Below are 14,318 nucleotides of genomic sequence, written 5' to 3'. Positions count from 1 at the left end.
TGATGTTCTAATTTTCTTGACAAATCCAGCAGTCTCAGTGCCTTGCCTGATACAATGCATTCATGTGTTTGGCGCTTTTTCAGAGCATAAGATTAATTTTGCTAAATCAGATGTTATGCCTATGGGTGGTCTTACGAAAGAGTTGGCTCTTGTGACTATAGATTCCCATTTAGTTGGTCACGGGGGGGGGGGGGGGGGGGGGGGGGGTTGTGTGTATTTGGGCATATTCATTACTCCAGTTCTAGATTGGCTGGTCAAAGCCAATTTTACTCAATTATTTGAAAAAATTAAACAAGATCTCCAGTCTCACGGTTGGGTCGGATAGCGCTTAAGATGAATATTCTCCCTCGTTTGCTATACCCTATACGGACGCTCCCCCCCTGATTTTCAATAAACACACACTCAGGAGACTGAACAGTTGCCCCTCAGTTTGGGAAGGGGGGGGGGGGGAAAAGTAGACCTTCCAGACATTAAAAATTACCAATTAAGCTCGCTTTTGACCTACGTGAGTGATTGGGTTTGTAGGGACCCTATTTCAATATGGCTAGATATCGAAGCCTCCCAGGCAAGGTGCCCCCTTACCAGTTTGCTGTTTTTGGACAAGGTGAGGGCAGTTAGGGAATATTGCCATAATCCAATAGACATCAATACTGTTAAAAGTATGGAGGGCAATTCGGCAGAGGGAAGGTAATATTGGCAAAACATCTTTGTTTACACGATTAGTGAGTATGATAGATTCAGGATTTAAATGTTGGGCAGCTAGGGGTATATCTTGCATGGGTGATTTATTTGAGGGAGATGTAATGATGTCCTTCGATCAGTTAGTACGGAAGTACGAGTTACCTAATAGAGACCTCTTTCGTTTTTTTTCAAGTTGGGATTTTATTCAAAAAAACCACACTTGTGGCTGATCCCTACAAATCTGACATAGAAAGAGGGGTACTAAGGGCTAAGAGTACACTCTCTGTCAGTACTTTATATCACCAATTGGGGGGAGCCACCTGATCGACTCTGCAAAATGTGGGAAAGAGAGCTGGGTGTTGAAGTTTCTTCAGAGGCATGGGAGGATATTTGGGAGAATGCAAGATATCAATTTGCAATAGAACCCATGCTTTACAGTTGAAGATTCTCCACAGGGTCCACTTAGCCCCAGACCGTTTGTCAAAATTTAAACCAGGGGTATCTTCAGCATGTCCCAAGTGCAAGGTCTGCACGGGCACGCTTACCCATTGTCTTTGGTCTTGTGACAGGCTTCAAACATATTGGAGCACTATGGTGGGTGCAATGGAGAGGATTTTAGGTGTCGGGGTGGAGAAGGACCCTATTTTGCTCCTTTTGGGCCTACCCATTGTATTTCCTGCAGACTTGCATCAGAAAAATCTTTTCAATATTCTTACATTCTGTGCAAGGAAGAATATCTTGCTAGGTTGGATATCCGAAAAAACCCCAGGCTTGTCGGGTTGGCGGAAGATGGTTATGGAGCATATTCCCCATGATTTTCTCACAAATATGGCACACCACAAAACTGAGAATTTTTACAAAACATGGCAACCCTTTTTGAAATACCTGGACACAGATTTATCTACTACACTAACAAGGGCTTTTACATAGCCGTAATGATTGTGTTTCATGAGTCCAATATCCAGGGAGGAGGAACTGTGAATGTGAGTGTTTTGTTTGGCTGGGCTGAGTTACTATTTGTTTGTTGTTAGGTATTTATTTATTTATTTATTTATCTATTTATTTATTTATTTATTTATTTAATTAGTTAAATAGCAAGTTTAGGATTTTAAAAAATTTTATACTTCTCCATATATGTTTATACATTCGTATAGGGTGAGTTGGGGATTTTTTTTATTATTTGGGTTTAGTTTTGTACTGTTTTGAATTGCATTGTTTTGTATTTGTTGTAATATTTAAAAAGATTTTTTTTCATAAAAATATATTATAAAAAAGGGACTTACCTTGGGAGTCAGGCCTCCATTTGTCAAGAGGTGCCAGGGAGGAGCGAAGGACTTCTGGGAACTCATTTGTGTGGTTGCGTTACCTGAAACGCTAATCTGGTAGCGTCTCCACCCATCCTCCTCCTCTAACCAAAAAAAAAGGTTCTGTGCGCCAGATTGGTAAGGTAACGAGTTTATATTTTATTCCTTATTTTTTCCAAGAGTCTCTTTGGGAATTTAGAATAGTGGGAATGGAGGTTAGGGCAATTGAATGTTCCTCCTGCAGAACGTGGGAGGTAAGGGTCACCACTAGTGTCCCTGCTGACTACATCTGCGGGAAGTGCACCCAACTCCAGCTCCTCAAAGTGCATTAGGGAGCTGGATGAACTTCGGATTGTTCGGGAGGCAGAGGGAGTTATTGAGAGGAGTTACAGGGAGGTAGTCACACCTCAGGTACAAGAAAAAGGTAGATGGGTTACAGTCAGGGGACGGAAAGGAAACCGGCAGGCAGTGCAGGGATTTCCTGTGGCCATTCCACTCAACAATAAGTATACAGATTTGGGGGGGAAAAAAAAAAAAAAGAGGGCGGCAGAAACGACTTACCAGGGGAAAGCAGTGGGGTACAGGGCTCTGGCACAGAGTCTGTCCCTGCTGCTCAGAAGGGAAGAGGGAAGAGGAACAGAGCAGTAGTCATTGGGGACTCCATAGTTCGGGGGACAGATAGGAGGTTCTGTGGGGACGAGACACACTCACGGTTGGTGTGTTGCCTCCCGGGTGCCAGGGTTCATGATGTCTCTGATCATGTTTTTGGATCCTTAAGGGGGAGGGGGAGCAGCCCCAAGTCGTGGTCCACATAGGCACCAACGACATAGGTAGGAAGAGAGATGGGGATTTAAGGCAGAAATTCAGGGAGCTCAGATGAAGGCTTAGAACTAGGACGAACAGAATTGTCTCTGGTTTGTTGCCCGTGCCACGTGCTAGTCAGGCAAGAATAGGGAGAAAGAGGAGTTGAACACGTGGCTACAGGGATGGAGGAGGGAGGGTTTTGGATTCTTGGATAATTGGGGCTCTTCCTGGAGTAGGTGGGACCTCTACAAACAGGATGGTCTTCATCTGAACCAGAGGGGTACCAATAACCCGGGGGGGAATTCGCTAAGGAAAGGAGAGGTCACCCTGTTGGGAGTTTTCTATAGGCCTTCGAATAGTTCCAGAGATGTAGAAGAAAGGATAGCAAAGATGATTCTCAATAAGAGTGAGGGACAGGGTAGTTGTCATGGGGGACTTCAACTTTCCAAATATTGACTGGGAACACCATAGTACGAGTACTATAGATGGGTCAGTTTTTGTGCAACGTGTGCAAGTGGGCTTCCTGACACAGTATGTCGACAGGCCAACAAGGGGTGAAGCCACATTAGATTTGGTACTGGGTAATGAGCCCGGCCAGGTGTTAGACTTGGAAATAGGTGAGCACTTTGGTGATAGCGATCACAATTCTGTTATGTTTACTTTATTGATAGAAAGGGATAGGTGTATAGCACTGGGCAAGAGTTACAGGTGGGGAAAGGCAATTACAATGCGATTAGGCAAGATTTAGGAAGTTTAGGATGGGGAAGGAAACTGCAGGGGATGGGCACATTAGAAATGTGGAGCTTATTCAAGGAAAAGCTACAATGTGTCCTAGATAAGTATGTACCTGTCAGGCAGGGAGGAAGCTGTACAGCACGGGAGCTGTGGTTTACGAAGGAAGTGGAATCTCTGGTCAAGAGGAAGGTGGCGGCTTATATTAGGATGCGATGTGAAGGCTCAGTTAGGGCGCTTGAGGGTTACAAGGTAACCAGGAAAGACCTAAAGAGAGCTCAGAAGAGCCAGGAGGAGACATGAGAAGTTGTTGGCAGATAAGATCAGGGTAAACCCTAAGGCTTTCTATAGGTATTTAAGGAATAAAAGAATGACGAGTGTAAGATTAGGGCCAATCAAGGATAGGAGTGCGAAGTTGTGTGTGGAGTCAGAGGAGATAGGGGAAGCACTAAATGAATATTTTTCGATAGTATTCACTCTAAAAAATGACAATGTTGTCGAGGAGATTACTGAGATACAGGCTACTAGACTAGGTGGGATTGAGATTTACAAAGAAGAGGTATTAGAAATCCTGCAGAGTGTGAAAATAGATAAGTCCCCTGGGCTGGATGGGATTTATTCTAGGATCCTCTGGGAAGCCAGGAAGATTGCCGAGCCTTTGGCATTGATCTTTAAATCGTCATCGTCTACAGGAATAGTGCCAGAGACTGGAGGATAGCAAATGTGGTTCCCATGTTCAAGGAGAGTAGAGACAACCCAGGTAATTATAGACCAGTGAGCCTTACTTCAGTTGTTGGTAAAGTGTTAGAAAAGGTTATATTGAGATAGGATTTATCATCTAGAAAAGAACAATTTGATTAGGGATAGTCAGCATGGTTTTGTGAAGGGTAGGTCGTGCCTCACAAACCTTATTGAGTTCTTTGAGAAGGTGACCAAACAGGTAGATGAGTAAACCGGTTGATGTGGTGTGTATGGATTTCAGCAAGGTGTTCGATAAGGTTCCCCACAGTAGGCTATTGTACAAAATGCGGAGGCATGGGATTAAGAGAGATATAGCAGCTTGGATCAGTAATTGGCTTGCTGAAAGAAGACAGAGGGTGGTGGTTGATGGGAAATGTTCATCCTAGATTCCAGTTACCAGTGGTGTACTGCAAAGGTCGGTGTTGGGTCCACTGCTGTTTGTCATTTTTATAAACGACCTGGATGAGGGCGTAGAAGGGTGGGTTAGTAAATTTGCCGACAACACTAAAGTTGGTGGGGTTGTGGATAGTGATGAAGGATGTTGTAGGTTACAGAGACATAGATAAGTTGCAGAGCTGGGCTGAGAGGTGGCAAATGGAGTTTAATGCGGACAAGTGTGAGGTGATTCACTTTGGTCGGAGTAACCAGAATGCAAAGTACTGGGCTAATGGTAAAATTCTTGGTAGTGTAGATGAGCAGAGAGATCTGTGTCCAGGTACACAGATCCTTGAAAGTTGCCACCCAGGTTAACAGGATTGTTAAGAAGGCATACAGTGTTTTAGCTTTTATTAATACTGGAATCGAGTTCCGAAACCATGAGATTATGCTGCAGCTATACAAAACTCTGGTACGGCTGCGCTTGGAGTATTGTGTACAGTTCTGGTCACCGCATTACAAGGAGGACGTGGAAGCTTTGGAAAGGGTGCAGAGGAGATTTACTAGGATGTTGCCTGTTATGGAGGGAAGGTCTTACGAGGAAAGGCTGAGGGACTGGAGGCTGTTTTCGTTGGAGAGAAGGTTGAGAGGTGACTTAATAGAGACATATGAGATAATCAGAGGGTTAGATAGGGTGGACAGGGAGAGCCTTTTTCCAAGTATGGTGATGGTAAGCACGAGGGGGCTTTAAATTGAGGGGTGATAGATATAGGACAGATGTCAGAGGTAGTTTCTTTACTCAGAGTAGTAAGGGTATGGAATGCTTTGCCTGCAACGGTAGACTTGCCAACTTTAAGTCATCAATGGACAAGCATATGGACATATATGGAATAGTGTAGGTTATATGGGCTTCAGATTGGTATGACAGGTCGGCGTAACATTGAGGGCCAAAGGGCCTGTACTGCGCTGTAATGTTCTATGTAGAGCTCTTGCAAGGATAAACACCACCTTCCACCTAAGTTTCTAAACAGGCGTCAGCACTCAACATTGTTTAACACTTTCAGAACAGCCACGCTGGTTACCTAACACCCACCATACCCCTAGATCCTATTTTGCACGTTTCTCCCAACAGAGCCAAGCCATTTTCAACCAGGTACATTTCTTGTTCGCACCCTTCCCAGCATCCCTCGCTCTCAGCCAATCAGCTATTTGTTTGCCCATTCCTTTTCCCCTCTCTCTGGGCACTGACCCCCATGTACTCTATCCACTTCCGTCTTCCCATCATCAGCATCCTTCCTCAGCTAAGTTCTGACCCTCCGGTCTCTGCGTTTCTCTCTACAGATGCTGCCAGATCTGTCATGATTCTTCAGCATACTCAGAATTCCATCACCTGCATTTCTTAGTTTTTACATTATCTCATGCCATTTTTTACATGATGGAATGCTAAGGACTTGGCTATAGTCACTGGTTCAACATCTAGATTTTAAAAAATGAAAAAAAACTTATCCTAAACAAATCAAATTTTGCAAAAAGTCAGTGGTCAACTTTCAAGAACAAGATCTATCCAGCAGCTAAACTAGCAATTTTGAGATTGTAAGCTTGCATGATTAACTTGGGCAAATCACCCTTGACAGCAGGAACACAAAACAGACTAGATAAGCTTTTAAAAAGGACAAATATTTCACATAAAACCATGCATTTCCTCCTTAGCCATCTGCAATGCTGGCAAGATTTGGGTCAAACGCGAGTTACAATCAAGAGTAAAATAGCATTTTAGAGCCAACCTTCCATGACATCTAAGGCAATTGGGACTTGAACCAAGGTCTTCTTGCCTAGGAAGTAGGGGCACTACAATTACACCAAAACACATTTACATACGAGTGATTTCAAAATATCTATTCCATCGTCTGACTGCAAACCTTCTTAGCACTCAATCAGCAGAGATATTGTCAGTCACATATCTAGGTTGACCTGTTTCATTCAATTTCCAGCATTGAGAATTTAATAATTTTTCCCTCAAGTATTCACCTAACTGATTAGATTTGTTCAGCTTCAAATTGCACTTCTCATTAAACAATGATGATAATAATAATTATTTTTTGGTCTAAAATTAAGGTAACCTATTTCTAACTTTTCTGAACTCACCGCTTCCTCCAAGAGAACAGTTTCATATATTCAAATTCAACCAGTACATCTGCAAATTGAAATCAAATATTGCCCCCCAACCAAAAATTAGTTACAAATCCTAATTTGAAGCAGATTAACAGTCTTCAGTATTTTCTGACTAGGCTTGTAAACTATGCATGGAAACAAATATCCACGACCAGAGTGGCTCACCTCTTTCTTGTAAAGGTTCTAGAAAGCCTGACAAGTTAATTAAACACTTTCATAGAATCCATATGCCACAAATTCCAAATCTTGAAATGAAATAAAATAAACCTCACCTTCCAATCAAAAATATGCAGATTGAGGAAGTCTTGTTTTAAGAAGTTGTTCTGTCAATTCCGAGTCATCCACCCAACTGCAGAATAAAGCAGCTTAGCATTCCAAAACAAACTGCCTTACACATGCTGATGCCTTCAAGCTCTACTAAATTAGGTAGCTCATTCAACATGGGCTGAATGAAAAATTTTCAATTAAAAACACTTCAAAAGACACCGGTCTCCAGTCTGGATGACAAACTCCAGATGCTGACATCAGCAACTTTGATGGTATATTTGGTTCCAAAGCAAACATCACATGATATCATTAGTTCTGCTTCAGGAAAATCACCTTGCCTCATTTCAGAGCTTCTACTGAACTGCTCATCCAGCACTGAACCTAATCTCTCGGCTCTACTCTAGCTCACACCTGCCTATCCTCGCTCATTTGACTTTAAACCTTACAGCAACTCACGATCATCCATCATCCTTGAACTCAGTGGTCAGCATGGCTTCCATGTTAAAATTCTCATTTTATGCTCTCAAATCTTTCCATATCACCACCACCTATCCTCCAGTCACATAACTATCATATCTACATTTCCTCAGCTCCCCGATTTTAAAGTTGCCCCACCATCAACTGCCACGGCCTTAAGATGTGGAATTCCTTTCCTAAACCACTCCACCTTCCTTGTCTTTCAAAATTCAAAGCTTGACACTTTCCAAGCATCTGATTTATAGCTCAATATTTCATACCCTTTAATTTCAAATTTTAATTGATAATTTGGAATTGCCTTGGGACATTATAGAAAAGCTACCCAAAATTGTCATGGTTAATCCCTAGCCTCAACCCTCATTTGCCACCATATCTTGCTCCTATCTCAGGCTTAAATTCTCCTTGAAAAACAAAACATCTTGTGTCTATTTTAAGACATGAAGGCTCAAGGAGCCCCTCATTTCCTCCTTGTGAGCAGCAACACCAACTGTGCCTTACTTGTCCACTCATCTAGGGCCTAAACTTTTCAATAAGAAAATCATGTGTTCGGAGTACAATATTACTCCCTTGAATTAGCAGCAAGTCAGTATTGCCATCCACATCAGCCATTTATGAAATTACAGATGATTACACTGACATTACTTTGATCTAAGCCTTGTTAATTACTGACAATACCTTTCCACTCCACTGTAGTAGCATTAAGGCATTTACCAAATCACAGAGCTCTTCCACACCATTTGAGTGGCATCCCAACTTTCTCATCACTACCTCCTCAAAGCCCCCACAATAAACAACCACCTCTTCAGAATTTTTAAAAATTAAACGCATCCATCAAGGCATTAAAGACCAAGTAGCAGAAGTAAGCTATTCAGCCCAAAATCTGTTCTATCATGGATCATAGCTGATCTGATAATCCTCAAATCCACTTACCTGCCTTTCCCCCATGACACAGATTCCCTTGTAGACAAAAAAATCTCAGCCTTGAATATATTCAAAGACAGCCTCAAATGCCCTTTGCAGCAAAGAATTTCACTTCAGCTTCAAAAGAAATTCTTCTCTTTCCATCTTAAATCTGTGAACGTGTAAACTGAGACAATGCCCTCTGGTCCTAGACACTTCCACAAGGGGAAAATAATCACTCCATATCTACTCCGTCAAGACCCCATGTTCCAATAAGATCTCATTCTTCCAAACACCAATCAGTGCATTTATACTCCACTCCTTCAAAAAGGTTTACACTGCGTATGAGGAAGTGTTGGAGATCTTAGAAAACAAAAGGCAGCTAAATCTCAGACTGATCAAGTGGATCCCAGGATCTTGTGGGAAGTTACAGAAGAAATTGTGGAGCCTCTTGCAGAAATATTTGGATCATCTATAACTACAGATGAGGTGCCAGATGACTTGAGGGTGGATAATGCTGAACCTTTCGGAACAGATCAGAGGAGAAGCCTGAAAACTACAAGCCTGAGAGACTGACTTTGATGGTGAAGTTGTTGGAAGCGATTCTGAAATATGGAATTTATATGCAATTGGAGATAAAAGGACTATTAGGGATGGTCAGTATCGTCTTGTGAGAGATAAAAAAAAGTATCTCTCAAATTTGATTAAGCTTCTTGTAGCATTGAGTGTCCCATTATATAGCACACATTTATAAAATAGCAAAAAGTTCACTTATAGGCAAATGCACAAAATTTTATTCCAAACTGAATTAGAGTTCAGTAAAAAGAGAATCAAGGTTTTTGTTATTTATGTTTCCCCACAAATTAAAAACCTATGGCAGGTACAATGAATTAGGCCACAGATTAGCCATGTTTTCACTGGATGGCAGAACAGGCTCAAAGGGCTGAATGTTTTACAAAGAAACAAGACTAGACCAATTCTATTCAAATGAGCAAGAACAAACCATTTGAGTTATTCAAATAGAGGTCCTAGATTCCTAGAACTTCAAATCCCGTGTAGCAATGCAAGAATTACATTCTCTTAAACAGGATTCTACAATTTAAATAAAATGACTAATCTCCACAGTCAAGCCCGCATTTAACAAAAACTGTACACAACAGACTGCAATAGGCCTCAACCTACAAAGATACTCAAAAGTCAGCTGTTTACACTGAAATAGAAAAACTCAAATACCCAGCCAGCTTGGGATTCAATTCACATTCAAGACGACCATCCAAATGCCAAATTTGGATATTCATTTTGTTAAACAAATTCTCTTTAATTTTTAGTCTTAGGAGTGGAAAAGGCCTGAACATTGCAAAAACTGTAAAGTACCAGAAACAAGTAATTCATGTAAATCAAGATTGAATACCACACCTTGAACACACACATGAACCTTCTCAAAATTCTATGAAAGCTTAATTAAAATTAGCTATAAGATTCCCATCTCTTCCACTGAATTATTAAAACAACAACACATCATAAGTAATTCAAATTTACATGTATCAGGTTGTCCTATTTTATTGTAACTGTTGGAAAAAGGCAAAATGGAACAATGGAGCAAAGGAACACGCCTTACCTGGGTTTGAAGATACTGAACTACTACTGCAACAGCTTCAAATCTTTGGTTATTTGCTTTCAATAGTTCTTTCAACCATGTAATCCACGCAACCTGTTTCTCACATTTAGCTTTGTAGTGAGGTAACCCAAGGGATTCTGGTGAAGCCCGAGTTGACACACGAGTCATTTGGGAACTTGGCTTCTGTGCGGAAGAGTTTGATTTCACCCAAGTTGTGTCAGCTAGGAAGGAAAAACAATGAGCATTATAGTACATCTTTTTTGCACAGAAGTAGAGGTTTACTAAAGGTTACATGTTTTAAAAAAAAACTAACAGGCCTGAAAACTTTTGGCTATAGATTATGAACTTCAAACAGAGTAATTGGTAACGTTGAATTCAACCCATTATGGAAGAAACTTGCCTCCGTAACTGGTCCAGCCTATTAGTGAACCCAACCCAATGATTACCTTCTGAAGTGGCTATGCATATCACTTATATTTAATCTATTTCTCAAAGCATAATTTGCTGTAAAAGCTCAGCAGGTCGAGCAGCATCTGTGAAGAGAAATGTGTGTTAATGTTTTGAGGAAGGGTCACTCGACTTGAATCTTCCACTCTGATTTCTCTCCACAGATAAATGCCAGAACTGCTCTGCTTTTCCAAAAATTTCTACTTTTGTTCGACTTACAGCATCCACAGTTCTTCCAGTTTTTCTTTTTGTAGTCAACCTGTTCAGAGATGCCATTACAGAACAGATGGAACTTGAACATAGGTCTAGTGTTCCAGGAGTAGGGACACTACCACTGTACTACAAAAATCGTACCTTTGGCACATCGCTTATTTGAAGTGAAACAATAATCATCTGGAGTCAGATAAAGCTTTAGTGGTAGTGTCCCACTTTTTGAGCCAGGATGCCAGTGTTCAAGCCCCACCTGCTCCAGAGAAATGTATGCATACAATAACAACACTGTACAAATCAATTAGAAAAATACCTGAAGAATAATCACCCTGCAGGATATACCAGTTCAAGGCAACTCACCAGCACTCCAGGTCAAGTAGGGACAGAAAACTGTGGTCTGCCATGCTGCTGACCGATATATCCCACAACAAATTAAATCATTAGGAATCCAGACAACAAATTCCCATTTTACCTTCTATTAGTGACATATCTTTCATATGTATGTTTAGCAAGACAATGCACATAACCATATAAAGTGAAATCAATTCACTAATTAGGAAACAGTTGGTTGCACTAGACACTACAAAGGCAATGGGTCCTTACAACATTCTGGCAATAATACTGAAGTCAGACTTCAAAACTTGCTGACCCTCTAGCCAAGCCCACCTACCCCATTTACCGCATCTACTCTACCATGTAGAAAATTGACTAAGTATGTCCTGTATACAAAAGTAACAAATCCAAACCGGCCAATAACTGTCCTATCACTTTAGTGGTTGAGTAGATGGAAGGTATTAACAGTGCTATGAGGCAAACTTACTTAGCAACAGACTGCTCCCTGATCATCAGTTTGGATTCTACCGTGGCCACAATATGGCCTTAGTTCAACCTCTCTGCTCATTCCTGAAGAAGGGCCTGTGCCCGAAACGTCGAATCTCCTGTTCCCTGGATGCTGCCTGACCTGCTGTGCTGTTCCAGCAATAAAGTTTCAACTTTGATCTCCAGCATCTGCAGACCTCACTTTCTCCTCCTTAGTTCAAACATAGACAAAGCAGCACAATTCAGGTGTGGGGAAGTGAAAGAGTTTATCCTTGACATCAAGGAACTAAAGCAAAACCGGAGTCAATGAGACTCTGAAGGAAAATTCTCTACTGGGTAGAGTCAAATGGCTATGGGAGGTTGGCCTTCAGGAATCTCAATTGCAGGGTTTGCTTAAACTGGTGCCGTAAGCCAAGCAGTCTTCAATGATTTTCCCTCAATCATAAGGCAAGAATTTGGATTGCTCATTTACCATAGCACAATGTTCAAAACACCATCCACAACTCTAAAATGAAGCAGCAAACAATATCCAGACTTATGCAATAATCCAAACAAAAATGCCACTTAATGATCACCTTCAAGAGAAAATCTAACAATCACTCCACCACCCCCCCCCCCCCCCACTTCCCCCGACAATTAATGGGATGATGATCACAATCCCCCACAATCAACATCCTGGTGTTTACCATTGATCAGGTACTGAACTGCCACATTAGTAATTACAAGAGCAGGTCAGGAGGTTAAAAATACTACCGTGGGTAACTTAGCTCCTGACTCCCAAAGCCTGTCCACCAACGACAAGGCACAAGTCAGTCATGTGATAGAATACTCCACACTTGCCTTGATCAGTGCAACCCCAATACCACAAGAAGCTTTACACTATCCAGAACAAAGCAGCCCACTTGATTGACACTATATCAACAAACATCCACTCCCTTCATCACTAACACTAAGCATCAGCAGTCTGTACTATGTACGTGATGCACTGCAGAAATTCACCAAAAAGACTCAGACAGCACCTTCCAAACCCATGGCCATTTCCATCGAGAAGAACAAGGCAGCAGATATTTGGGAACACCACCACTTGCAAGTTCCTCTCCAGGCTCCTCATTATCCTGACAAAAATATATTGTTGTTTGTCCATGGTGACTGGGTCAAAATCCTAGAATTCCTTCCCTAATGGCACTGTGGATCTACAGACAGCAAATGAACTCCAGTTGGTTGAAGCCAGCAGCACACCACTACTGACACCCATATCTCAAGAATGGAATGAAAATATTAATCGTGAGCAAGGATATACTGCAAGTTCAGCTGATATAACCAGCCATGACCATTTGCCAGGACTTCAAAGAAATCTGGGTCCAATGGAGAAATGTCAAAGGGAACAAAGCTGGTAGAATTAGGAAGTAGTGTTGAAATTTTCCTCAAGCTGCAATTTATTAAGTTTTTTTTAAAAAAGAGGTAGTGTGAAATATAAGTGACTTGGTAACTAGAAATTAACAACCTTAGTATCACAATTGCACTTTACAGGTGTTGCGACTTGGAACATATTGAAATGCAGAGCTCAAGTGGAGTGCATCCATTTCAGAAAAAGGTGATTTGCGCACACAAGGGAACATCAACAGCATGTCCATTACATGGCCAATACTAAAATGGCAAGGTTAATTTGGGACCCATATGTCTAACTTCCACCTCCCTCACCCCTACCAATCACTAACCCCCTCCAACTGCTAACTTTGGAAGGCCTAACAGAAATATAGAGTATGGGCTAATGTTAAGATTTTTGGTAGTGTGGATGAGCAGAGAGATCTTGGTGTCCATGTGCACAGACCCCTGAAAGTTGCCACCCAGGTTGATAGGGTTGTTAAGGCAGCATACGATGTGTTAGCTTTTATTGGTAGTGTGCTGTGTTTTGGAGCCATGAGGACATGTTGCGACTGTACGAAACTCTGGTGCAGCCATATTTGGGAGTATTGGATACATTATAGGAAGGATGTGGAAGCATTGGAAATGGTGCAGAGGAGATTTACCAGGATGTTGCCTGGTCTTAGGAGGAAAGGTTGAGGGACCTGAGGCTGTTTTTGTTAGTGAGGTGGTGGTTAAGAGGTGACTTAATTGAGGCGTACAAGATGATCAGAGGATGAGATAGGGTGGACAGTGCAAGCCTTTTTCCTCAGATGGTGATGGATAGCACAAGGGGACATAGTTTTAAATTCAGGGGTGATAGATATAGGACAAATGTCAGAGGTCGGCTCTTTTCTCAGTAATAGGGACATGGAATGCCCTGCCTGCAACAGTAGTAGACTCGCCAACTGTAAGGGCATTTAAATGGTCGTTGGATAAATATGTGGATGATAATGGAATAGTGTAGGCGAGATTGGTTTCACAGGTCGGCTCAACATAGAGGGCCAAAGGGTCTGTACTGCACTATAATGTTCTATGTTCCATTAACTGTTCACATGCCATAGTAGATATTCATGCAATTGTTTATTCCAGACTCAAGCCAATTACAAGTATATTCTCATTTCAAATGCATTATTTAACAGTCCAGATGTTCTCTTCCAAACTCTGCTCTGATCTGTTATTCAGCATTTTCAGTATTCCTCCTGACTGTTCTATCAAAGCAGCAATTGTTCAATGCATAGATCTAAGACCTTTAGGAAAGAATTTACATCCTACACAAATGTACAGGAGTACATTGTTTGCATCCCTTAATGCTTCAACTTGTATTTCAAACTATTCGCAACTGGAATCATTAGGTTTTCATGTAA

General features: G+C 41.5%; 1 protein-coding gene across 4 annotated transcripts in view; it reads right to left on the bottom strand.

The window, feature by feature from the left end:
• Nucleotides 1-14,318, bottom strand: part of mtus1b (microtubule associated tumor suppressor 1b) — a 209,641-nt gene that overhangs the window by 41,372 nt on the left and 153,951 nt on the right. For all 4 annotated transcript variants that reach the window (XM_043690010.1, XM_043689991.1, XM_043689999.1 and 1 more), the window contains one exon: nt 10,072-10,292. In XM_043690010.1, coding sequence (XP_043545945.1) covers nt 10,072-10,292 — 221 coding nt within the window. The remainder of the gene's footprint in view (nt 1-10,071; nt 10,293-14,318) is intronic.

Source organism: Chiloscyllium plagiosum, chromosome 1, assembly GCF_004010195.1.
Source record: "Chiloscyllium plagiosum isolate BGI_BamShark_2017 chromosome 1, ASM401019v2, whole genome shotgun sequence".
NCBI classification, from domain to species: Eukaryota; Metazoa; Chordata; class Chondrichthyes; order Orectolobiformes; family Hemiscylliidae; genus Chiloscyllium; species Chiloscyllium plagiosum.
The sequence above is the reverse complement of the archived record's forward strand: the minus strand, read 5'-3'. Positions and strand labels throughout refer to the sequence as shown.